The sequence below is a fragment of the Cryptomeria japonica genome, chromosome 8, assembly GCF_030272615.1.
Source record: "Cryptomeria japonica chromosome 8, Sugi_1.0, whole genome shotgun sequence".
NCBI lineage: Eukaryota > Viridiplantae > Streptophyta > Pinopsida > Cupressales > Cupressaceae > Cryptomeria > Cryptomeria japonica.
The window spans coordinates 331,726,983-331,754,430 of NC_081412.1; the positions used below are offsets into that span (position 1 = coordinate 331,726,983).

At 37.9% G+C, this 27,448-nt stretch overlaps 1 protein-coding gene across 4 annotated transcripts in view; it reads left to right on the forward strand.

The window, feature by feature from the left end:
- Positions 1 to 290: 290 nt before the first annotated feature.
- The window catches only part of LOC131061524 (sodium-dependent phosphate transport protein 1, chloroplastic), a 313,012-nt gene continuing 285,854 nt past the window's right edge, over positions 291 to 27,448 (forward strand). For 2 of the 4 annotated variants that reach the window (XM_057995252.2, XM_057995254.2), the window contains exons 1-3: positions 291 to 466; positions 10,678 to 11,315; positions 27,253 to 27,360. In XM_057995252.2, the coding sequence (XP_057851235.1) occupies positions 412 to 466; positions 10,678 to 11,315; positions 27,253 to 27,360 (801 nt within the window). In that variant the 5' untranslated portion in view covers positions 291 to 411. The remainder of the gene's footprint in view (positions 467 to 10,677; positions 11,316 to 27,252; positions 27,361 to 27,448) is intronic. The other 2 variants (XM_057995251.2, XM_057995250.2) reach the window with 2 other exon arrangements.

Consider the following 27,448-nt stretch of genomic DNA (forward strand, 5'->3'; position numbering starts at 1 on the left):
CATCATTATTGAAATGGCATGGATATGCAAGTTTGCTCAATCAAGATATTAAATTGTGAAAATTTTAATTTGTTGAAAGAAATATGGGGCTCATTAACCACCACACGGCGCTTGCTGTTCTTAGCATCATGCAGGAAAATTGGACGCAAAGACTTTATGTTGGGATAATGAATTTAAACCGCAGAGGTAAAGAGGAAAATGGTAAGAGAGGGAGAGACGGTTCCACGTGTAATGCGAACATGGCAAGAAGAAAGGAAGAGGAGCCACTCAATTCCTTTGGAACGAGCTCAAGCACCCAACACTATCGCTATGTGTGGACTGTGGCCTCCGCTCTTCCTACACGTACACGTGTTTTTCTTCAACCGCGGTATTAGTACTGCTTTTTGGGAGATGAAATAAATTTGCGCAGGCATGGGTGCGACTACATTTCTCTCCCACGGGCCTCTCGCCTGTATTTCACGTCCAGGTACTCTTTCCTTCTGCCCTCTTCTCCGCCACTTCTCTTACTTAAATATGAGCGATAAAGAAAATAATAAAATGAATGCAATTCATTTTATTTTTTAGCGCTCTCTTAAGCTTATTTGATTAGACATGGCTCTTCTCCAGCCCCCCTTCAACTTTTCTTTAACATTTTAATGGGGACAGAACTAAACTGTATATGGTTGACATGTAACAATCTTGCACTTATAGATATCATAGCACAATTACATCGTTAAGCTAAATATTGAAGATATGGTGAAATCGATGTGCTGATTCAACAATTACATCGTTAAGCTAAATATTGAAGATATGGTGAAATCGATGTGCTGATTCAACAATTTGCATGGTCTCTACTTTTGGATTGATTTTCATGTTGTTTAGATGAATGAAAGAACTTTGTGTATGATCAATGGTGAAATTCTTATATCTATACTACTAACACCTTGCCGATGGTAAAGTGCCATGTGTAGTCAACTCGATCCGTCTTAGTCAAGCTTAACTTCAATTAGAATTCCTTCATTGATATGCTTCAACTTGAAGGTGTCCATGCTTGTGGTGGTGATTTGAAAATCAAAAGCTATTCTTAGAAGATCACACTAGCCTTGTGGAAATGTTCGCTGCATGTCAAAACAAAATTTAGTTGAGTTTCATCAAAGATTGTCCATTGCTCTTGCATTTTTAAGAGTAGATTAGATCTCTCTCAACCCTTATCTTTTTTTTTTCTTCAAATCAAGTGAAATCCCACGTTCCAACATCATTTGAGCATTCAAGCATTCAACGTAAGTCCACCTTGTGATCCTAGCAATATCACATCATATACAACTGAGTCTATTATACAACTGAGACTATCCAAGAGCACGTACGTTAAGACTTGACATTCGAAGAACCTTGGAGTCGTCTCACTTGATCACGTAGCTTAGCATTTGAGAGGATAGAATACTTAGTATTTTATTCTATGTTGCATACTGCGTAAAAACACCATCAATAGCAACATACGATTTTTTTTTGGGAAAGTTTTAAAATATAGAGTATAACTTGACAACACAAAATAGAGTTTTCTTGAATGGTGGAAAGTCTTATATGAGCAGCATTAAGGATCATTTCAAACCTATTGCAAAAGTTTTGAATTTGGAATAGTCAACAATAGTTGATATCTTGGCTCTTCATTGACAAAACAAGCTCCCAATGCATGGATAGAGGCAAATGCTCTTCCAACAAAAGATTAAACTTTTTTAAAATGTTCAGATCATCATAACAGCGATAACCAACAGATAATGATCACACTAAGGCCCAAATATCAATAGACCCTCTACTGAAGCTAATTGCAGTGTTCGAGTGTAGGGGCAATCAGCACAATAAATTTATTATTAATCATTTGAGGTGCAAAACCTGCAACAAACTCCTGTACACTTTTCTCCATGTGTAAGTGTCACTTTGGGGAAAGGAAACACCATTGATACCCTTCAAAATCTGCTAAAAAATTCAACTCAAATCCATAGGAGCATACACGCCTATCTATGAGGTGGACCATCTTAAAAAATTCAGATTTTGAGAGAAGCAAACAAAAAAACTCTTCAATCCTAGTCACCTAGGTGAATGAAAACCATAGAAACAATGCATGATTTTTTTTACCAAATTCTCCAGCCTTGGTGTCCAAAAATGGATTATTGCTTGGTCAATAAGTATGGCCAGCTTGAGATACTTAGAAAATACCTTAAAAAAAACACCCAAACATTTCTTGAAATCATCTTTAACCTGCAACTTGAATCCCAACATCTTTTATTCTACAAATCCTCAAAATATTTAGCAAAAACATTCCTTTGGATCAAAACTGAAATCACAACAATGAAGCACCAGGATAGATTCTGAATGAATCTATCAACAAACACCTAGGGAAGATCTCTCACCACCATGGATGTTATTCTTTATGAAGTTTTCTGCTTTCAAGAAATTCCTGGAGAAACCCCAGCAGTATCTTCATATAAATTCTCACGCATAATGCAAATGAGCTTCAAAAAGCTATTTTATATCCTTCCCAAAACCCAGTGCACCACTTTGAGATTAAAATAATATTTTAATTAATTCCTTATATCCCCTTTTTGAATGCCCACATGAAATAAATAACATTAATCACAAAAAAAAGTACTTTACCTCCCTTGGGTGCCAATTTCCATAAAGTTACCTTTGATATTTAAATAAACATTTCTAATAAAATAATCCTTTTGGCTCCTAAAAGACCTTTTTATGAGATAATAAGAATGTTTGATGAGCAAGGTTCTTATTTCAAGTGTGCATGATTTGAAACTTTTCATTTCCTTTTCAATGAGCTATTACACTAAGTTGCTTTTTAAATTATTTTATAAAATTAAGCAACCTAAGTGAAATAATTAGATTAAAGTTCAATAATTCACCCAACCTATGGAAACTACTGAAAAGCATCGGAATTGAAATCTGATCACATCGGAATGATACTAATGATGAATAATGTATATTGGGGTCCACCAGGTGACTTACCTTAAATAGACACTATTTCCAAGAATCTTGGAGGACACACTAGAAGCCAAAATTCACTTTGAAAAGTGTTATAAGAGTCCTTAAGACCATCTGATCTCACTTCCAACTACAAATATCCCCTTTGACAAGGTTGATGCTCACCGAGAAAGCAAAAGCCAACTACCAAGCTAGAGAGACCAAAAATGGAGACATTATAGTGTCATATAGATAATGTGCCATCCTAGTCATCCTGAGAAAATTATTAATCATTAGAAAATGCTTTTTATTGGTTTTTGTATGAATTATTGATGTCGTAAATTTATAATAATGATGTCATAAATGATATTATAATCATCTGAATAAGTCTTGGTGACAATGTCTTGATTGAGATGGCTTTTTGTCTAGTTTTGACGTTTTTCTTGATGTTGTTTTGTATACTTCCTCTAAATAATTTGAAAGTGACGTGCCTCTTGTTGAACTGATTACTTGATTTGGGTTATAATAGTGACAACCAATTCTTAACAATAGTGTAGAGAGAGTGGGTCTGAATTATTCTTTCACATTGAAAATATCCTTTACGTAGATGATTGAAGATGCTTCCCCTTAAGAAATTGAATAATATTCTAACAAACACATCCTTCCCTCAAGCCTTTGATAGGTGACAATAATTGAACAATACCTTTTAATAGAATGAATCAACCTGCACAGGTGCTTTTACAAAGTCAGTAGGCATGAAGTGCCATTAGACTATGGGAAGTTATTTTGGCTGTAGCCAACATCTCCTCAGTGTTACGTTGCTGACTAATGTGCCACTCTATTGAAAAGGACCAAGGGATTGTAATTTACTATCATGCATTTGATTATCCAGTACAACCCTAAAAAATGTAAGTATACCAAGAGATGATTGAGCCATAGAAATAAGCTAGCGAAAAGTTCAATAAGAATTTCATTTATAGAAGATTATTTGTGATTGAATGTTTGGGATATAATTTGAGCTTCAAAAAGCTAAAGAATTCTTTATGCTGAGCTGTCTCAATGTTCTGTGATTTGTATTATTTCTCTAGTGACTTTCCAATCCCAACTTGCAAAAATTGACAAAGAAAAATACAGTATTCTTTAGATAGGGAGAGTACCCTTTAAATGCAAAGCAGATTGTTAGGGGCTCTCAATTTAATATTAGTATTTGTATCAAACAAATCTGAAAGATATTTATTATTTCCAAATAAATGCTTCTTATGGGCTTTGTATAGACGTTTTAACTGTTCAAACACCCCTTCAGTGGACGGTTTTGCTTTAGTTCTAGACTCCAGTCCATCTAGGCTTGCAATTTGGAAATTGTTGATTGGATACTTAGGCCCTTGTTTGATTTTATTTTGTCCCTTGGACAATACAAAATGGAACCTTAACCTTTCTACAAATTAGAAGGGGAAACTCCCTATAAAAAATCTAAAATCTATAACCTATGGAGACAAATTTTAGCTCTTTACAATACGCACAAAATAATCCTCAGTTTTCCAGCTTGCAATGCAAACAAATCAAAGTAAAACCGTCATTTTTTTTGGTGGATATGGCCACAAGGATAATCAAATCTTTCACACAAGACATGAGGGTTTAAAATTATAATTAAATATGACTAAAACTTATGACAGTTAACAAAAACTCACATTTCATTTCTAAAAGGAGAGACCAAAAGCTTGAGTACAACAAAAATAATTGAACTAGGTTAAACACAAACATAAGATGTGAAATAAATATAAAGATCTGCATACATAGCTACAAATACTCAGATCAATAATTATTGCAATAATCACGAAGCATTATCCAACTTACAAATCACAAAATCATACAATTCAGCTTGAAGTTTGAACAACAATTTCACAAGGAAGTTGGTATACAATTACTATTGATTTCAATCTAAATGCATTGAGTGTTGCCGGGAATAATCATTATGTTATGTTGTCATATTATGTTTATGTTGTCGTCGGTAAGGGGACACTTCGCTCGCGATTGCACAAAGGAAGCCACCCCTCAGCACCTTTGCCGATGGTGTGGGCCTGGAGACCACGATGATGGAACTTGCCCAAAGTCTGGAGTGAACCTGCTCAACATTGACAGGACGGAGGAACGGGTATTGGCAATCACACGGGCATAGGTAAAGAAGGCGACATACCCGGACCCTCGCACGGAGAAGCAACGGGCGCTAGAGGCGAAGGCTGAAGTGGCGAGGGAAATGTTGGCACAAGGGAACACTCAGGAAGTGGCAAGTACTTCCCGCTCTGAGACTGAGGAAAATATCTTATGGCAAATATTGCAAATGGAGGTACCCGTGAGAATTCAAGACCTCCTGGAGACCATGCCGCAATTAAAAATGGCTATCTTAAACTCTGTATCCTCACAGGTGAAAAGGAGGGAGGTTGTAAGCCCCACGGTCGACCCCATGTTGGTAGTCAACAGCGGACGCCAACCGGCGGTGGTAGAAATGGGCATCCTGGGAACCGTTCTAAAGGACACTATTGTGGACGGAGGGTCGGGAGTAAATGTGCTCCCAGAAGCGACATGGAAAAAATTGGGAAAGCCTACGTTGTGGTCCCCCACGTTCAACCTACTAGGGGCGGATCAACATGGGATTAAACCCCTTGGTACCCTCATGGGCCAATAGGTGATGATTGGCACACAGCCATTTGTGCTGGATTTTGTAGTAATTCCCCTGAAGCAGAAGGGGTATGACGCCATCCTCGGGCGTGGGTGGCTCATTGTAGCGAAAGCGAACCATAACTGGAAGCGTAATACTCTGTCCTTGGAAAACGTGGGGAGGAAGTACGTGATCGATCTCCGTACGCAGATGGTGAGTGAGGAGTTAGCATCCTCCTCCGACTCGGAATCGGAGGGAGACCAGTTGGGGGAGGGCGGAGACGGACGCCCCTAGGGATGAAGGGGTGTTAGAACTGGAGGCATGCTCAGGGGACGATGGGGACTCCTTGAACGGTCTCTTCCACTGGCAGATGGAGGATTACGAAATGTTCCAAAGCTACAGGCTCGAAGTAGAGGAACCAGAGCAACCAACAGAGGTGTACCTGCTGGAATACAGAGAATATTGGAAGGGAGACGCCCCAAACCCTGGCGATGTAGATAATCCGAAGAGTGTCGACAACGATTGGAACCCTGTGTGGAAGGTCGCAGCCTTCAAAATCTTTATTCTTCTTCTTCTTCTTATGTACGGGAAGGAGACCGTGGTCCCTGTAGAATTTGTGGTTCCAGGTCTTCAGATGGCCATGGAAAATAAACTTGCCACCAATAGGTTCAAATTGCAACCCTACCACGAGAAGCGCGCAGGGGACTGGAGAGGCCGGAAGGACACCTGGGAGTCTGGAGGGGGACCCGAGAGGATGGAAGGGGACCCGAGAGGCCGGGCAGGCGACTCGCCAGGCATAGGACCAAAACGGGAGACTCTTGGGCGAGGCAAACCGAGAAGGATGAAGGGCGATCCTAGAGACAGGGGACCTGAGCCGAAGACTCTCTAGACAACTAAATTAGGAAATTGAAAAAAGAAAAAGAAAAAAGAGTACTGTATGGCCGTACGGATCCGTACGACAGTTGACTGTACGGCTGGAAAAAAAAGTTATTAAAAAAAGAAAAAAGAAAAAGAAAAAGTAAAAAAAAAAAAAAGAAGAAAAAGACAAGAAAACAAAGCGCCACGGTGGAAACACCGTACGGTGGGACCACCGGCAGTGGCGACACCGACGGTGACCACCGTACGGTGGACCACCGGCGGTGGTGACACCGACGGTGATCACCGTGTGGTGGATCATCGTGCGGTGGGCCACCGGTGGTGGTGACATCGACGGTGACCACCGTGCGGTGGACCACTGACGGTGGTAACCATCGTCGTGCGGAAAGGCCAAAACACAAAAATGCACGCAAAGACTAAGATGCATAGCCGCACAAACACACGCAGCCGCTTCGTTGTTAGTGGTCCGCCGTACGGTGGAGGGGTGTTGACGACACGGGAAGGTGGCCGCACGATAAGAGGTGCCAGTGCTGTTGTTGACCGTATAGGGAGGTTGTATGGCCGGGGTGCCATCGGGGACATTACAGTGCCAAAAAAAACGACGACAACCAGATTTAAAATGATTCGCTGGAGTTTGAAGCCAGGACACTGGAAATTCAGAGTGGAGAAGAAGGGTTTTTGGCATTTTAAAATATCACAGAAATGCTGTGCGCCATGGACTTTCGTATGGTTCTGAGGGTTGTAAATTGGTGTTGGCGGCGGGGGCGCTGCCCCAGGACCCCACGAGGGGCACTGCCCCTCGACTCTGCGGGGGTGCTTCCCCAGACCCCGTTGGAGGCGCTGCCCCCAGACCCCCAGTTTATTTTTGAGCTACAATACACTTTTTTGAGTTGGGCGAAGGGCATCTGAGAAGTCATGGTAAGTGTGGGTTGTTCCGTACGGTGAGAAAGAAGCCTGACGCTAAGCATTGGCGGGAAGCCATAAGCCATAGAGGGAGACGGATTTGGAGGGTGCGAACAAACAGAGTTGCGGGAAGGCATTGTAGATCCGCGCAGTCGTACGACAACAGGGAGTTATTTAGTTCAGTTATCAACCTTTGGGGAGTGTGATGGAGGATTTGAGGTGTTTCCTAGCCTTTGTGCCAGAGGGTTGTGGCCACTTCCAGGCATGACTGGTACGCTTTGAGGAACTCGGAGTATGTCTCGACGTGAGGTTGCCTTGGTGGATGCACAGCGGGCTCGGGAGGAGCTGACCACTAGGTTGGAGGCAGTAGTCGCGTGAGACTTAGTTCAGCGTACCCAGGAGTTGGATGTCGGGAGAGCAGCACGGGTGGCTATCGAGGACAAGTTGGCTAGGGAGACAGTATCATTTGAGTAGCAGTTGGTGGAGGCTGAGACTGAAAAGTGTGTTTTGCAGACAAGTTTGGGTTAGGCACAGGAGGACTGTGATGTCAGAGGAAGCAATAATGGTAAAATCTGCACTTGAGCATCGGATGGTAGCAGAAAAGGATTTTCAAGCGAGGACGCAACAGGTGTATGAGTTCCGGGCTCGACTGGTGTCAACAGTTCCTGCAGTTCTCTACCTTGGTTTTGTTTAATGTCATCTCTATTTTGTATTAAGTCGTCCGGAGTCGACTTCTTTTCTTGGGGGGGATGATGTTGCCGGGAATAATCATTATGTTATGTTGTCATATTATGTTTATGTTGTCGTTGGTAATAATGAGTTACGGCGGTTAGTTAGTTAGCCGACGGGTAGGTAGTTGGAGTTGCGACGGTTGTGTCGCACCCCTTCGGCTATTATATATTGCACTACCTTTCCTTCTTAGAGGACCATCATCATGTTAGTCGTATCTGTATGTTGTAAGCATTGTACATGGACTGTTGAATTAATACAGAGACTGGTTATTTAATATATTTCCATTATGTTCTGTGCATTTACTTTCTGCATTTAATCGTCACCCGAGAGGGCAAACATAGAGTACTTATTTATGAGTTTTTAGAAGGTGTTGCATGCTCATGCAATGCAGTCTATTAAAAACAAATAGAAAATAAACTGTTGAAATTCTAATGGCTGTACACAAAGCAAGCTCTAAATACATAATTGTCTGAAATATTTCATCTAAAAAGAAAACCGTCAAATGTATTTCATCTAAATATGGACATTCTAGAAGGTCGTCTAGGAATAGGTACCCCACCCCCCCCACTCCCCCCCCCAAAAAAATTAGCTATGACTAAAAATTGCTAGTTTGAAATGTCTACATTTGACTCTTATGTGGGAAGAGTGGCTTCCTAATTCTAAAATTTATATGTTGAAACCTTGGAAATCTATTGTTAGCATAGTTTTGCTTGATAAAAGATTGACCAAAACCCCCTAGGTTTCTTATAAGAATGGAAAATGGATTTCAACCCCATGTCACTTGCAACGAATCCTTAAAGATGATGTATGCTTACAAATATGCTGAAATTTTTTGATACAATCCTTCCAATGCTGAAAAAGGATCACACCATAATGAAATTAGTGTCACATTTTTAGCATGCTGTTTTCATGTGATTGCCATTTGTTGTGTTTCAACTTTTGACATCAAAGTGTATTGGTGTGCTCTCAAGTTCTAGATTGCCAATTTCAACTTTTGTCATTAAAGTGTATTGGTGTTCTCTCAAGGTCTACATTGCCAATTTTAACTTTTTGACCTGCTAGTATATTGACATGCTTCAAGGGTTTGAGCTGCCCATTTTCATGCTTTTACAACTTCTTCACAAGCTATTGTACTGGCATGTTCCAAGGGTTTGAGCTGCTCATTTTCATGCTTTTACAACTTCTTGGCAAGCTAGTGTGTTGGCATGCTCCAAGGGTTTGAGCTGCCCATTTTTATGTTAGTGTATTGGCACACTTAAATATATTAGAACACCAACTTTTTCCTTTGAAACTCATCTTGGTAGGTTATTATATTGGCTCACTCCAAATACACTAGGATGTCAACTTTTAGCACTTTTTATTTTAACAATCCCATTTATTGGCATGCTCAATACACTAGGATGCCAACTTTACAACTTTTTCCAATCCTGACACTCCCATGTATTGGCATGCTCCAACGCACTAGAAAACCAATTTCGACTATTCTCAAATTTTTGGCATGGGTATGCTTTGGCATACTCCAATACATTGGGACACCTTTTTTTGCATTTGAACATTTTTGGACTCCTAGTGGATAGGGGTGCTCCAATTCATTGGGACATCAATTTTGAAAATTTTCAACTTTTGATAGGCTAGTGTATTGGCATGCTCCAATACACTAGGATGTCAATTTCTTATGGCTTAGACAAATTTGGCTCTCCTTGCATCCAATCTCCATTTATCATCTTGTTTGATGCATTGGGAAATGTCTTCTATTGGCTATGCAAGAACATTGATTAGAGATCATAAAAGCATGACATCCATAAACATGGAAGACAAGGATTCCACAATAACTTATTAGATGAAAAATGGCTCATGTTAGACTCAAAGAATGGCTATATGGAAAATTTCCTATAGTTACAATAGGTCCCAAATGCTAATCTCTATTTATTTTGTCACTTGCTAATTACTATTTACTTATAATATGATTCCTGTGATAAATTCCCTTGTTAATTGTGGTTTTTTCACCTTTGACTGTTTCTCACCTATTTTGCTTTTCATCCAACATAGCTATTGGTAGGTAACTTTGAAATTCTCATTTGAAGTGTTCCACTATATTCAATCCAACTTGTATACTAGTAAAGTTTGAATCTAATCCAGTCAGTGAGAAAAACTTATGTTGCTTCTAGAAAATGATTCATATTTGCAAGGACACCTTAAATGTTGTTCACTAATTTCATTTTGCAAGTCTTTTGATTCTTCAAGATGAAACTAGGGCCTCTTTTGGTATTCCAGAAAGAATTTAAATACCGCACTAATTTTGGGAAACCACTTTCTTCTTGGTGTAATTGCATATACCATATATATAACAATTATAATTTTTGAAAATTAATGGGTTATTATTAATGTGGACCATGGCAATGGCATTTTTTGTTGTTGTAAATACATCCTTATATGATTTATTTATGGACTGGGATTTTTCATATAACTTTTTGGGTCTATGATAACATTTTTTTGCTTCACAATATTTACTTTGTCAAGTAATTGGTCAATATCTAAAGTAAGCTTATTGATTAGTACAGGGTATCAACTTGAGTGTGCTGCTCAGATCCAATGGAAGGAATGCAATCAAAGTGATAGATGTATATTGTTATCTGGATCATCATCATTCTCTAGAAGTTTGAGAAGAAGATTTTGTATCAGAGTGATAGGTGCAAAAGACTGCAAGACAGAATGTTGCTTAGCCACATGTTCATACCATTTCATGGGTTCTTCTTTCCCTGGGACAACCAAGCTGAATTCATGCCATGGGGGATCTAGCAAAACAGTCATCAGATATTCAAGAAGTATACAATCTATGAGAGAGGATATTGGAAAAAATGACATTTTTATTCCTGATAACTCATGTAGAATTAACTGTACAAAGTTTGGAAACTTGAGGAAGATTGATGCCTCCTGTAATGTAAAGAGCCAACATTCAGAAGGTGTTGAAATAATCGATTTGAAGTTTGGGTCACAGAAAGATAGTGGAAATGATATAGCTGAAGATTGCACACAAGTACCCAAATTGACAAGTGAATCTGTAAATTTCAATAAAACACTAATCAGTGTTATTTCTGAAAATGATATAGAAGGATCTTCATGGTGGGAGGAATTTCCAAAGCGATGGGTGATAGTGGTTCTTTGTTTCTTTGCCTTTCTCCTATGCAATATGGATCGTGTATGTCTTTTTCTCTGGTCTTCCTTGCTCAAATTAAAATTTGCCTCTGTTCATTGTTATATTATATATCAGTTTCCTGTGGATAGATCAGAAATTTTGTTTGCTCTTGCTATCAGTTAAATTCCTGTTTGAAGTCTATCTGAGAATACATTCAAATAAGTTTCAAGCATCACAAACCAATCTTTTAAAGATGATTCAATTTTATATTTGCAATGTATTAATGCTCATTATGTTAGGTCCCTCGATAGCATATAGAGGCAGTTTGACTTCTGAAGAAATGTACTCTTGGGTCTTGACAACTTATTGACATTTATTATCATATCTTTTTCATAGAGAGCATGTGCTATAGTTCCACCTAAATTATTTAAAAATAATAATGGTGTACAATCAAATGCAGCACAAAGTTGAGGGGGAGGGAAAGGAGAGAAAATGTGCAAACTATAATGTAGTGCAAGAATTGGAACACTCCCACTTTATAAAGCAACGCACAACATTATTTATACTGAATTTTATATGACGAATTTTAATGTAGGCCTTGTGACCTTTTACATTCCAATAAATTGACTCTTAATTTATCTCCATCCTAGTTTGTCATTATCTAGAAATTATACTGTGATTAAAAAGAATCACCTCTTCAACGCCGCCCTTCATGCTACTCTATACAATTATTTAATTTTGGAATGTTTCCCACCTCCGGCCATGAAAAAAGCAACTATTGAACCTTGCTTCGCCTCCAATCTGTTAAATTTGATTATTTATGTTTACTGGGTGAATAAGAAGATAATATAATTTACACACATCACATGTATGTATACAGCGATTACTCTCTATGAACCATACAGTATATATATCTCAGGCTTCACACAAATACACACAGCAGATTGTTCACAGAGATAACAGCAAATAACTCCTGAAGATGATGCGGAATATGCACAGCTATATTTTCACGGACATCACATACATATACACAGCAACTCTCTATCAGGCATTACACGGTTATATGTAGAATATCCTTTGACGACTATAGACCAAAACCCTCGATCAAGGAAACTATATATTTGACTAAGCAACATGACGAATGGACATGACTCTTATCGGAAGGGTCAAAGGTAAAGGGTGCGAAGTTAACCCGATTGTCAATCGTTAATTTTCCATTAACAAATGAATGCAAACAACCAACAAAAAATATACGTAGAGATATGAACAAGCAATTTTAGTAAATGAAAAGAATCGCATATGTAAGATAGTGATATCTCCTATTGCCACAATAACATCAACACTCCCTCTTAGCTAGAGAGATATCTTTCCAAATATCCATGTCATGGAGTCTCTCAACATGACACTCACAATGGCTACACCCGTTTGTGGAAGAAAGTTCATCATGGAGTCACTCAACGTGATATCGTCATGTAGTCACTCAACATGACGTCCACCATGGCTACTCCCATGTGTGGAAAAGAATATGTGCACAAGTGCCCATCATGGAGTCACTCAATGTGATGTCGTCATGGAGTCACTCAACATGACGTCCACTATGGCTACTCCCATGAGTGGAAAACACAAGTATAAAGGATACATCACGGAGTCTCTCAACGTGATGTTGTCATGGAGTCTCTCAACATGATATCCACCATGGCTACTCCCAGAGGGTGGAAAGAACCACATCTCCGTCTCAGAGATGGACAAGGGCTTTCACCTCAAATTTCTCTGTCTCAGAGAAAAAATGCATTAACAAGTGCTTTCACCTCAAATTTCTCCCCCTCAGAGAAAAAATGCATTAACAAGGGCTTTCACCTCAAATTTCTCCGTCTCAGAGAAAAAATGCATTAATAAGGGTTTTCACCTCAAATTTTCCCGCCTCAGAGAAAAAATGCATTAACAAGGGCTTTCACCTCAAATTTCTCCGTCTCAGAGAAAAATGCATTAACAAGATTTTCACCTCAAATTTCTCCGTCTCAGAGAAATGCATTAACAACATATAACACAAATCACTGATGCTAAGCCTCCCTCTCAGCAAGGGCTTCAAGTACTAGTATCAACCTCCTGACTTACTCGTCCAAAGTTGCCTTTGTTGGTTTTTCAAACTCCCTATGAATGTTAATTCCTCCTCTTCAAAGAAACTGATTGACTTTAGAATAAGAAACCTTCTGAATCAACTTTAGAGCTTGGCTCCTTTTGAGATGTCCCCATTGCAATTTCCGCAGTAGAAGCAAGTTGTGTAGGTCTTAATTTGCAATCTCGAGCAAAGTGACCATACTTGTCACACCTGAAACACTGAATGTGAGAGAAATCCTTCTTCTTCTTTGGATCTAGGGCATAATTTGATTCTCTATCTCTATTCCTTTTTCTTCTTTTGCCTCTTTCTCTAGAATTATGTGTAGCAAGAACTTGATTGTAAGAATCCTGTTGGTTCTAACTTCTCTGAAATGCTATTGCTGATTTGTTTTTGTGTTTTTAAGGGTTTTAGATAATTAAACAAAAAAATAACACTTTTGCTAGGCAAGAAATGCACATAAAACAGAATTGGAATGGAATTGAGAGCAATTGCAACTATATTATGAATGAGATAACCACTAAAATGAATTCTACTGCTAATTGCATACCCGTAGGTCCTCAGCTTATTTAAAAAAAAGAATTCTGACAGTTGCTAGCCAAAACTATGAATCTGACCAAAATGGACTTATAAGTCCAGAATGCACTTTCTCCAACTCTGAAAGGTGATGAAATAGTCTGAATAGGTTGGACGTTGGAGATGTGGTAGACAGATTGCAAGGAGAGGAGGCATTTAAGCCCTCCAACACAAATGCCCTATTTCTGGTCCACATGTGCCCATAAGAGAATTGTACGGCCAACAAATATAAATGGTATGGTTTCTTATTGAATGTAAATTGCTGCTAAATATGGACATCTAAACCTGAATGCCCTTCCTTTATTTTGTAATTTGCAAATAATTGAATGAAATAACCTCTGGTGAAGCACATAAAGACTCTTGAATGAAGCCCTCTCAATTTGCAATAATTCAGCTGAGCTTTCATAGCCTCAGAATCACAGATCCTTGAAGAATTTTCGTTCTTCAATAGCAAACCCTCTGAAACCCTTGTTTCAAAAAATTCATAGAGCAAATGCAAGCAATTTCAAATAATCAAAACATAATGGGTTTGAATTGCTCATTCTCCTTATAACTCCAAAAAGCACAACTTCCAAAAAGCTATGCCCAAATCATTTTTAAATGTATTTAATTCATCTCCATAGTTTAAATTCACTTTTGGGCATCCAATTTATTTAAGTGACCTTTTCAAAGTTACTTTATAAAATTTGAGTGACATTTAAATTAATAAAGTCACTTTATAATATTTAAGTGGCATTTAAATTAATATAGTCACTTTATGACTTTATATTATAAGCACATAAGTTAAATAAAATACTTAACCACTAAAATATTAATCTCTCCCTCAATATTTAGTCTTTTGATTGTTGGCATTTTCAGATTGTTGGCATTTTGCATATAGATTGCATTAATGATATGTTGTCATTGATGTCAATTGAACCGGTGAATGATATTCATGATATTGTTGATGTCATTGTTGTTATTACTATTGTCTTGTAACCGGTACGATAAACCTTGAGGAAGATGTAGTAAACCGGTATATGGTAGTTTGTAAGTTGAACTGGTGTAAAGGGTTAAACCTTTCTATGTTATGTAACCAGTAAACCCTACCAGTTGTTTTCCGTTAAACCCTAACCGATCAAGTTTGTTGGTTTAAGATTTAATGTTGAGCGGTAATGATGGAGACACGTGTAATCATTGTATGAGGATTAGTTCAGATTGATTTGGCGCGTTTGTTATCTTGGAAAGGAGCAAAGTGGATTGCATCTAATGCATAGCGCGTGATGAGTTACAAAGTCCGATGAAGTGGTGATCATGGAGCGGTTGGAATTTTCTTGATTAATGTGAAGAGATTGTTATGATTTCTAACGATCAAGATTGTACCGACTTGTTTGTAATCTTGATGATGAGAATTAGGTTTTTGTTATGTTACTGACCTAGTTGATTTGTATTTAAGGTCGATGATATTGTTTTGTTAAGTGTTGGCAAATTGATAAGATTAGGAGAAACTAGTTGAGTGTGTGGTTGCCTAACCGGTGGATGGATCTGCAGTTTGAGTAAAGGCAGATTGAAGCTTAAGAAGGATCTGATCAAGCAGATGTAGTGCTATTCAGACAGATCAAGAAAACCCATTGTTTTCTAACAGTTATAGCAGAAATTGAAATCCCCTAACCGGATAAGCTCTAACAAGCTGGGTTACTTTCTAAATCCTCTAACAAGGTGGTCCATTAGTTTGGATTCTCAAATCCTCCACCGAGGTTACTCCTAACAGGGTATTATGCTTTTCATCAAGGCATATTTGGAAATCCCTTAACCGGGTGATTCCTAATCGGAGTTAGTTCTTAACAAGACTTATTGTAAAAGCTTTAACAAGCTTGGCTCCTAATAGGGCGAACTTCAGAAGAGTTCAGATAGGTATCCTTGTGAGTCTCATCTCACCGTGGTTTTTACCTATTTGGGTTTTCCACGTATAAATATTTGTGTCAAGTAGTGAATGCTTTTGTGGTTATGATCTTATTTGTTGATTTGATTAACTACTTAACTATTTTGATAAGGCATGATAATTGGAAGCATTGAGAGATGAATATGTTGACAGATGATTAAGCATTTTTGATGTTTACAAGATTGAATTTGTTTACTGTTAAGTTGTCATAATAGTTAAACCAGTTGATGTTGGTTGATGTTGGTAATCTTTGAGATATTATCTTGACTGAGTTACTTGTTGATAAGTTTATATCTGAGTTTGGGAGTTTGTATCAGTTTTTTAGTATACTGATTCACCCCCCCCTCTCAGTATTCTACCGGATACTTATTTTTTCATCATACCATCATTGACGAATCGTCAGAAGTAGTGGTCAACACCGAATAACCCCCATGTGTCCAGGAGCCCTGACTAAAATATCACAACTGCTAGATTGACTTACTATAAATAGTAAGTCCCTCAACTGAGCCCATACACTGACTGCAAAGGTCTTGGAAATGAAATCAAGACTGAATTGAAGAAGTGAAACTACCACTGAGACTCTTTATCCACTACGTTAGCCTACGAGAGTCCAAAATAATAGGCTAACCCATTAGTCACTGAGACTGACTAGAGTGGGGACATTACAGTCCACCCTCCCTGAATTTGCTTGTCCTTAAGAAAACTCAATGCTGGATGCTATAAAATGCTCTCACTTTCCCAAGTAGCATCCTCTATTGGCAGATCTTTCCACTTAACCAAAATTTCCTTGATGACCCGTCTCCGAAGATGACGCTCTCTAGTCTCTATAACGGCCTTAGGTACTAATATCAACTTCCCCTCATCATCCAGGGGTGGTAGGTCTGAAGAAGGAGCTATATGTTGTCCCAATGCCTTCTTGAGGCGAGAAACGTTGGAACACATTATGAACCTTACTATCTGCTGGTAAATCCAACTCATAAGCCACCTCACCAACTCGCTTGGTAATCCTGAATGGACCATAATAACGTGGCTTGAGTTTCTCTAAGCCCTTCTTCCTAGGAGAGGACTGTCTATAGGGCTGTCACATCAGATACACCATATCCCCAATCTCAAAAGATCGATCAACCCTCCTCTGATCAGCATATTGCTTTTGCTAATTCTGAGCCTTCTGAATATTCTCACGAAGAGCTCTCATAATATCCTGGTTCTCCTGTAACAGGTCCCCCACACTTGGTACTCTGCTATTGCTCAACAATAAATCCAGATAACTAGGAGCATCATAACCATACAAAGCTCTGAATGGTGTCATCTGAATAGTCATGTGGTGAGTGGAATTGTAACAATACTCACAAAGATGCAACCACTTCACCCCAGCGTTCTGCTGCCCAGAAATGTAGTTCCGCAGGTATCCCTCCACCCATTTGTTGACAATCTCTGTTTGCCCATCAGTTTGGGGGTGGTAGTTGGTACACAGAGTGAGCTCTGTCCTGTATAATCTGAATAACTCCTGCCAGAAGTTACCCATGAACCTACTGCCTCTATCATTGACAATACTCCGAGGTAACCCATGCAACCTAAATACCTCATGAAAGAAAAGATCGACCACTTGTGCAGTTGAATAAGTAGTCGTGATCGGGAAGAAATGTGCATACTTAGTCAACCGATCAACTACCACATAAATACTATCTCTCCCTTGAGCTTTTGGCAAGCCTGTAATAAAGTCCATAGACACGCATTCCCACTTCCTCTTAGGAATAGGAAGTGGTTGAAGTAACCCAACAAAGAAAGTATGCTCTTTCTTTTTCTGCTGACAAATAGAACACTCCCTGACATACTGAAGAACATCAGATTTGAGACCCTTCCAAGTAAATCTCTCCCGAACCTGCCTATAGGTCTTAAAGTAACCGGGATGACCAGCCATGGGTGAATCATGTAGCGATCTCAATTCCTTGTTCCTCATATCTGAATCTGGGACTAAAAATATTCTCTCTATGTAAATGATAAGATCATTCACAAGAGAGTACCTGCTGTCCTGAACTGTCCCCTCAATAATGCCAGAAGCCCACGGATTCTTGGCATACTTTGCAATGATCAAATGTTTTCAATCCTCGGAAACCTCTACCATGGAGCTCAAATGGGGACCGCATGATAAGACATCAACAACAATGTTCTGAGTCCCTTTGACATAGGAGATGTCAAAATCATAAGACTGTAACTTGCTAACCCACTTTTGTTGATGCTCATTAAGGTCTCGCTGTCCAAAGAAATGTTTCAAGCTGTTATGATCAGTTTTGACACAAAATTTGCTGCCAACTAAGTACTGCTTGAACTTGGCCATTGCATGCATGATGGTCAACATCTCCTTATCATAAATACTAAATCTCGTCTCAGGACCCCATAGCTTCTTGCTCTCAAAAGCTATAGGATGATGATCCTCTGTAGTCACAACACCAATACCCTCTCCACATGCACCACAATGAAGCTCAAAAGGTTTGGTGAAATCTGGTAAAGCCAAAACTGGGCAAGTAGTCATCAACTGCTTGAACTTTCAAAACACTCCTGTGCTAGAGGTGTCCAAACAAATGCACCTTTCTTTGTCAAATTAGTAAGTGGTGCGGCATGCCGAGAGAAGCCACTAACAAACCAACAATAGAAGGCACATAAACCAATAAATCCCCTGAGCTGTGTCAAAACCCCAGGAATAGGCCAATCAATAAAGGCACAAACCTTATCAGGATCCATGCGAACTCCCTCTCTGCTGATTATGTGACCCAAATAAAGAAGCTCTGCCATACCCAAAGCACACTTGGACTCCTTGGCGTACAAGGATTCCTTGTCAAGTATGCCCATAATAGTATCTAGGTGAACCATGTGCTCCTCCCAAGATCTGCTGTAAACCAATATGTCGTCAAAGAACACTAGAACAAATCTCCTCAACTGAGATTGGAAGACCCTGTTCATAGTGGACTAGAAAGTAGCTGGTGCGTTGGTTAAGCCAAAGGGCATGACCAAAAACTCATAATGTCCACAATGACATCTAAATGCAGTCTTCTCTATATCCTTCTCTCTGACATTGATCTGGTGATACCCCGTCCTCAAGTCAATTTTAGAAAAATAACAAGCTCCATGAAGCTCATCTAACAACTCATCAATGCGAGGAATGGGAAACTTGTTTTTAATTGTTCTTGGGTTCAGCATCCTGTAATCAATGCACATTCTGAGCGTACCATCTTTCTTCTTCACTAAAACCACCAATGAAGCGAAAAGAGACTTACTTGGCCTTATGTGTCCCATAGCAAGGAGTTCTTTGATGGTTTTCTCAATCTCATCCTTCAAACGCTTTGGGTGCCGGTAAGGTGTAATCATGATGGGCTTAGTGCCCTCCTCTAGCTCAATGATGTGCTCTATGCCTCTATCAGGAGGTCTACCAGGTGGTATGTCACTGAACACCTTCGCGTGCTTAATTCTAAGCTCCTGTACATCTGAATGATAAGGTGTTTTTTGCTTCTCCTCATAAGATGGCAACATCTTACACTCTGCTGCCCATTCTACCATATCATGTTTAATGAGCCTCTCCATTCTTCTGAGAGTTATAACCCTCTAGTTGCTGTCCTTGATGGCTTTAAGTACATGATTCTTTCCATCAACCTTAAATCTCATTTCCATATCCCTAAGGTTGAGTGTAAACTCTCCAATTGCATGAAGCCACTTCATGCCAAGAACTACATCTGTGTTCCCCACGTTTACCACATAAAAATCTGCCTTAAAATCAAGTTATTTCAATGCTGCATTTTTTGGGTATGTTTGAAATAGATTTGCATTGCTATTTGATGATTTGGGTTGCTCTTACATTTGAGGATTTTTGTATTTTCAGATCAGAAATAAAATCTGGAATTTTCTACCACATGTATTTCTGAATATTGTTATATTTTTGAGTTGTTTATTTGCTGCAAGTTACTTTATTATTTGCATTTTATTTGTTTTCTCAAAACCATTGTAAAATGCTTTCAAAACAGAAAAACGAAGGCAAATAGGGCAACATATTACACTTTCAAAACCATTGACGATGCAAAGAGACTTAATCTTAGCCTAATGTGCACTATGTCTAAGAAATCTGTAATTGTTTTCTCTATCTCTTATTTGTGTCTTCGAGAATGATGGTAGAGAGTAGTGATGATAGGCTTGGACCTTGTCCCAATCTCTATTATATGCCGAAATCCTCTATTTGGTAGTAATCATAGAGGTATATCATTGAAAATTGAACTATGCTTATCCAAAATATGCTAGATATCAACATGATAATTTTTATCACTTGTAGAAGATTTTGTTTTGTCACCAAATGTTGCGCTACACAAACTACTTGTGATTTGCAAAATGACCGTTTTGTCCTCTTTGTTGAGACACCTCTTCAAGTCCCATTTACAATACCATGAAGCACCACTTTCTTACTCTCTAATTTGAATTTCAATTCCATAGTTTGATAATTGTATGTGAGTTCCACAAGAGAATGTAACCATTGCATTCCTAATACCATGCCTATCTCTCCTAGGCCAACTATACAAAAGTCATCACACACTTGCTGTCTAACCAAAGTGATGTTGAGTCCTTGCATTCTCTTGTTGCAAGGAATGGTGAAGCCATTTTTTACCATGACATTGGATCCTTTGAAGCCCCCTGATTCCAAACCTCTCCTAGATATCAAACCCTCATCTATGAAGTTGTGTGTAGCCCCATTGTCAATCAACATTGTAATTTTTGACCCATGTAAGACCTCACGAACTCTGAAAATATGGTACTTAGGAGCGCTCAAAATTGTGGCAAGGGTATCTCTAGGTCTCTTCTTCTTCCTTCCCTTCTAATTCTTCCTCAATATTTGGTTCAAGATCCCCAGTTCTTCATTGTACAACACCTCTGTGTGATGTACTTGTCCTTTGACAAGGGATTGATGATGGGGTTCCAATGGCTCCTTACAAGAGAAGCACAATTTATTCCTCCCAAGCACATTCTTGGATTCATCTTCTTTGTTGATTCATTTTACTTTCTCCTTTGGATGGAGAGCTCCCTTCTAAAATGGTTTCTTTAGAGATCCTAGAAAGTTGGTTCTTTTGTATAATTTTAGAAATAGAAGTTTCCAAGTTCTTGTAATGTCCCCTTCCTAGGTGACTGGTAGTTGAGTAGGGATTGGCCTATCATCAGGTTCCCATAGGCCAATGGAGTGAAGAGGGGACCCATTTAGAGTCATGGAGCCTTGCAGGGGGCTTTGTGAGTTGATTCAAACATTTAGACGACAGTTCCTACTTTTTAGGAAAGTCTCCTATGTTTTAGGGACAATTGCTAGTTGATTAGATGACCACTCGGGGGACCACGGAGTAGAGAAGGAGCCTTTTGAGTAGTTATAGGTGTTTGGAGAGAGGTTCCTATTTTTTAGAGCGAGTCCCTACTTTTTAGGAGGAACTGTCAATTGGCCTACTAGACTCATGCAACATCAGTGATCACAGTGCTTTAGATGAAATTCAAATCTGAGTCCCGGATTGCATTTTATGAAAATAAGGAAATATTATGGGTTTAAATAAATTACTATTGAAGTGATACTATAATCACTTTATAATAAAGTAACTTATAATAAGTTGGCTCCCTTTTCCTAGGTGTTTGAGGCATAAAATGTTGTAATAAAAAGGGGAAAACATTATAATAATAAAGTATAATGCCTAAGGGGTCAATTTTTAAAGAAAGGCATAGATTTTATTAAAAATAATAAGTTGAAAATATGGAAACCTAAAAGTGACAACTTAGGGCTTGGAGCTATTTAAAAAGGCATTTGGAGATCATTTTGCATGATTATTATTCATTTGTTATTGATATTTTCCCCCTTGGAGAGCTTTGCAATAGCAAGCTTGGTTGGAATTCCAGTTTGGGAACGAAAACTCTCAATCTTCTACAGTGTTTGGACAGAAACCCACATGCTTGCAGCATTGAAGGATCCTCTTTCAGGCCATTTGGGGTCAATATTTGGAGGAGATTTTACATTTACAGCAGGTCCGAGACAACATCAATAGATTTGAACAAAATGAAGGACATTTCCAGCAAGATAGATGCCAAATAATGTTCGTTGTACCATTCCGAAGAGGACCATACCATCCATACTTGGCCTGTGAAGCCAAATAAATAAATCGGGGGGTTTTAGGATCAAAATTTGTTTGAGAATTCATTGTTGCGAGATAGCAAAGACAGATCAGGGGTTCATTCAAAGAATTCATAGCATACTTGGACTACATCAACATTTCATTGGGGAAAATTGGTTAATTCTGGAGACTTCTCCTGGCAAGAATTAGAATATGGTACCTGATCTACTATTTCATCATTCAATTGTTTTTGGTAATTATACTAGGAGAATAAAACGCTTTGGAGTGATTTACAACACTTTGGGGCTCTTGTATTGTCCAATGCACCACTCCCTGCATCAAAATAAGCTCATCTAGGCTACCGCGCGATACCTGGTAGGCCAATTTCGGCCTTGGATGCCTTAAACAGTTATTTATTTGAATTTGTAATTTGCTGGTAATAAATTCAAAACTCTGAGTTTTCAAATCAGTCTATTGTTCTTTCATGTATTGTATTCAATTTGTAATTCCTTTGGCAAAATCAAGCAAAAACCCCCAAAACTGAAAAGCATAAAAAATTCATCTAAAAAACCAAAAAAGGAAATTCGCTGGTCAAAGATTTGAAAGCAAACCAAAACCATTAGATTGGGCCAAATTCCTAGTTTGCATATTTCACCCCCTTTTTTATTACAACATTTTATGCCTAAACGCCTAAGAAAAGGGAACCAACTTATTATAAGTTATTTTATTATAAAGTGATTATAATTACTTTAATAGTAATTTATTTAAATCCATAACTTAGGAAATATTAAAATATTTCCTTATTTATTCATAAAATGCAATCCGGGATTCTGATTTGAATTCCGTTTGAATCATTGTGATCATTGATGTTGCATGAGTCCTTTAGGGCAACTGACAGTTCCTCCTAAAAAGTAGGGACTCGCCCTAAAAAATAGGAACCTCTCTCCAAACACCTGTAATTGCTCAAAAGGCTCCTTCTCTACTCTGTGGTCCCTCGGGTGGTCATCCAGTCAATCGCCATTTCTCCCTAAAAAATAGGAGACTTTCCTAAAAAGTAGGAACTGTCGTCTGAATGTTTGAATCAGCTCACAAAGCCCCCTGCAAGGCTCCATGACTCCTGAATGGGTCCCCTCTTCACTCCATTGGCTCATGGGAGAACCTGATGATAAGCCAATCCCTGCTCAACTGCCTGTCATTTAGGAAGGTGACATTACAAAGGCCCTCTTGATGACTTCCTATAGAGAAAGTAGATTGAAGGCCTTTATATAACCTTTGAGTGGTTCATTCAACCCTTCCGCAAATATAACTACGATTCTCCTTTTTGACATATCTGAAACTTTGCAAAATAGTATCCACGATCTCATATTGTTCAAGTTGTGCCGATTGCCAAAATTGCATCTCTAGATCTTTTTTGTCAAACTTTTTTATCGATCTTTGGATGAATCTGTCCAAGGTAGAAATGGAGTTATGTTCTCGAGTGATCATTCCATACTACCACCATTTGTGAGCTACTCTTAAGTGGAGGGAAGTGAATTTGATTACCTCTTCTTTAAACATTGGGTTCAGTAAAAAGGATGTGTTCAATTTGTATAACTAAGATCATATGTAGGAATGGTAATCTTACCCAAATGGTTTCAGATGTCTTTACATTACTACTCTTGTTGAGTATTTGTCCCATTGATCCATTTCTCATCCTTACATCACAAAAATATTTGAATTTCAAATCATATGAATGTCTTAACTTAGCTGTTAATACTCATCACAAAATGTGCTGAAGTCATTCCTTATTTTATGGTGAAATGGTTTTTCTTCCTCTAGCTATTCCTCTTTCCTTTGCAAGATTTGTCTTGGAAGATCTTAGAAGGTGGTTTGATTCAAGTTCGATTGTGACCCGAAGAGTGTTCTTCTTCTTGATTTGTCCTACCCTAACTAACATTTTGCAATGTTTTTACTAACCTATGCATGGATGTCCTTTTGATTCTTTGGAATTCACTGTCTATATCTCTTTGATTTCGACTGATAAATTCGTGCCAAGAGTTCATGTCATCTATAAGTTTCCTCTTGTGTTTATCCCCTATGGCTTCTTCGTTTGATTCAAGTGTTTGAAACTTCCTTCTTTACCTTTGGTAATATCTAAGCTCTCTTTCTTTGGCTTGCATGTGTCAAAAGGAAATGTATATCTGCATCAAAAGTGTTAGATTTCTACCCTGTAGGATAGTAGATAAACCTTTGATACCCCTATAATGTTTGCAATTGGAAATCTTCGAAACATATGCCTTTTTTTTTGTATTTTATGTTTATAGAAAACTGAAAACAAATGATAAAAATGTAACTAAACCCTACATTGGTTATAATCAACAAGAACAAGTTTCAGAATTTAATTTTATCATTCATTTATCAAAATAACAGAAAACAAGTAGATCCAAAAATAAATGATGCCAAATTATATAAATAGAAACTTTCCGATGTCATTGTTAGTCCAAATAATTAGTGATAATAGCTACAATCATCAGATAACCCTTTAATAGCAAATGAAAGATCAACATTAATAATTAATTCAGTTCACTTTGCAATTAATAACAGTTCTACTTACAGTTCACGATACAGGTGTATGGATAGGTAAAAGGCTGTACAAACTGGTGCTAGGATTATATACAAATATGAGATTAATATAATAGTTGGTGCGGGTTGTAACAGCCCTGATAGGCATGAAAGATGTATAGCATAGGTTTGCAAATTGCTGAAAGTATATATTACAGATAGCGGATAGAATTGATCCTTGTACGGCAGCAGCTGGAAAGCATAAAGTAACCTAAAAATCCTGCTAAAAATGCTGCTAATAGTTGGACAGCCAAGTACAAACTAGTCACAACTATAGAAGATCTCAAACTCTTGATAGTATCGATGATTTTCTTGCAAATATGAACCATTCCAACATGAATAAATCTTAAAAATAAGATCAAATGCGATCCCTGAATAGATTATGCCACCAATTAGACATGAGGGTTTTCGTTCTCTGAGTCTCGCACACCAAACATTTTCGTCCTTGAATGCTCAAATTTGAAAATAGAATTCAATATAATGACAAATGGATGATTTTATTTGAGCACTTAACGTTTCTTTTATAGGTCCCTCATTTTGGGCCCTTAATTAATTTCACTTTTCCTCAAGTGTTTTAAAAAATCTTTTTAAATAAAATATAAATTAGGCCTTATAACGTCTCATTTAGACCACCACTCTAATAATAATATTTAAGTTGCCCTTTTGGAAAGATGATTGGGCCCAACTTAAAATACTATTATTAAGTTATGTTGGCATATGGACACTCCAATGAGACATTGTGTGTGATTGAAGGTTTTGTCATTGATGGCAACCTTGCAATCCTATGGCACTGGCAAGACATTCTACCGGCAAAGTATTATTCAAGCAAGACAGTGCACCGGCATCAACAAGACCACTCTACACCGGCACCGGCACCGGCACAGAAGAAAAAGATGTATACCGGCACAGAGGCCGACAGGATTTTTGATATGTAATATTTTGTTTATTATTGTAAGCCGACTTGGCAAATTGTAAAATGCCTCTTGTATATAAAAAAGATCATTGTAGACATTTGTAAGATAGGAATAGCGAGCATAAAGAAAATTATTAGGCAGACCTAATGTGCGAATTATAGGTCAAGGGTATATGTAAAGAACAGAGCAAGAACCGGTACTGAATTTGGCATTGAAGATGCTATTATAAAGCAGTACAGAATGTTGGATTAGCATAATCCTCATTGTAAGTCAGTGTGACTTCTCACTGAGCAGTGTGCTCTAGGCAGTTGGCCTTCCTGCATGTGCAGGCCCCTATTGTAAGTAATATTCTCTTATTGGCCAGTAAGTGAATATTGTGGGTCACAAATCCCACCGAGGTTTTTCCCACACCGGGTTTCCTCGTTAAACATCTTGTGTTATGGTGTTCTTTTCATGTGGATGTTTTTGATTCTGTTTATTACATTAATTCTTGCATACCGGTACTCTGTTACTTTATGTTCTGCATGTTTTATATTAAGAAAATTACATTACCGGTCAGATACTGATTCACCCCCCCCTCTCAGTATCTGTGGGAACCCTAACAAGTTATTCCTCTTAGACTGTCCCTTAGCCAATAGGAAATAAAAATAGACTAGGAGTCTTCAATTAATTCCTATGTTCCTTAGAAGGGGGCATCATAGATAATGAATGAATGATTTGATAAGTGGTGGAACAAGGGCATATTAATCATATCTTGGAACATAATGAAAGAGGAAACATATTCCAATAATTTTATGGAGCTTTATGGAAATTTAAAGACAACACATATACCATAGTCATCTTGAATAAAACAAGTCAATGTTCCTTTTATTGGCCATCAGAATCTATCAAGTGACAAACGGCATAACTTATTCCATAAACTATCAAAATTTCTATGCATCAATTCGATTACAATAGTAGCCAAAAAAATTACTATTGTCATTGCATAAATTAGAATAATTTCTTTTATATACTGTTTTTTAATCTAGAACATGTCCTTGGTATTAAAATTTCAACCTTTAAACGTTTTACCATCATAATATTTTCCTTTCTAGATTAAATAGCATTTTCTTATAGTTCTGTTGTTTTTCAAATTAATCTCTGAAACCCATCGTTTCTTAATAATAAGGTATTCTTGTACATAGATATGAAGTATATCAACTTTTTACAAGCCATTATAAAAATTTACAAGATAATTTAGAAACATTTATGGTAATAAATGATTTGAATGCTGTTTCCCATTTTTGGAATACTGAATTAGTTTTTGTAAATTTGTACATATGATCTATTAAGTTTATGTAATCATGGAATTATAGGATACCTAAACAAACTGTAACAAATATTTTTGGTTTATATATTCATATTCTCTTGCAATCGATTTAAATACTTGCAGTTGTTGTCATTATATGATCCTGTTAAATATTCTAATTTGTTTTTGATCATATCTTAACCATTTTTATAGTGTGTATGCAATTGTAGTTTTATTTCTCACTGAATCATAATTACTTTTTGATAGTTAGTTCTCATGTTTTTTTTTGTTATTTATATTCTTCATGGTATGTGAAAGAAATGGAATGAAGAATAATTGGAGTATACCAGAAGATTACTACAATCCAATTAATGCTCGCTCTTGTGTTTTCTCAATACTTTTAAATTGACAATATCAAGGTAGGTTTGTAGTCTAATCCACAATGACTCTCTTTTTGTGCAGGTAAATATGAGTATTGCAATCCTCCCTATGTCTGCAGAGTTTGGCTGGAGCCCTACAACAGTTGGTTTGATACAATCTTCATTTTTCTGGGGATACCTCCTTACTCAGGTAGGTCTTATAACATTGCTTACTTGTGATAGGTTTCTATGTGATGCTTAAAAATAGCCTCTTGTGTTTATGTTTTATTTTTTTTCAC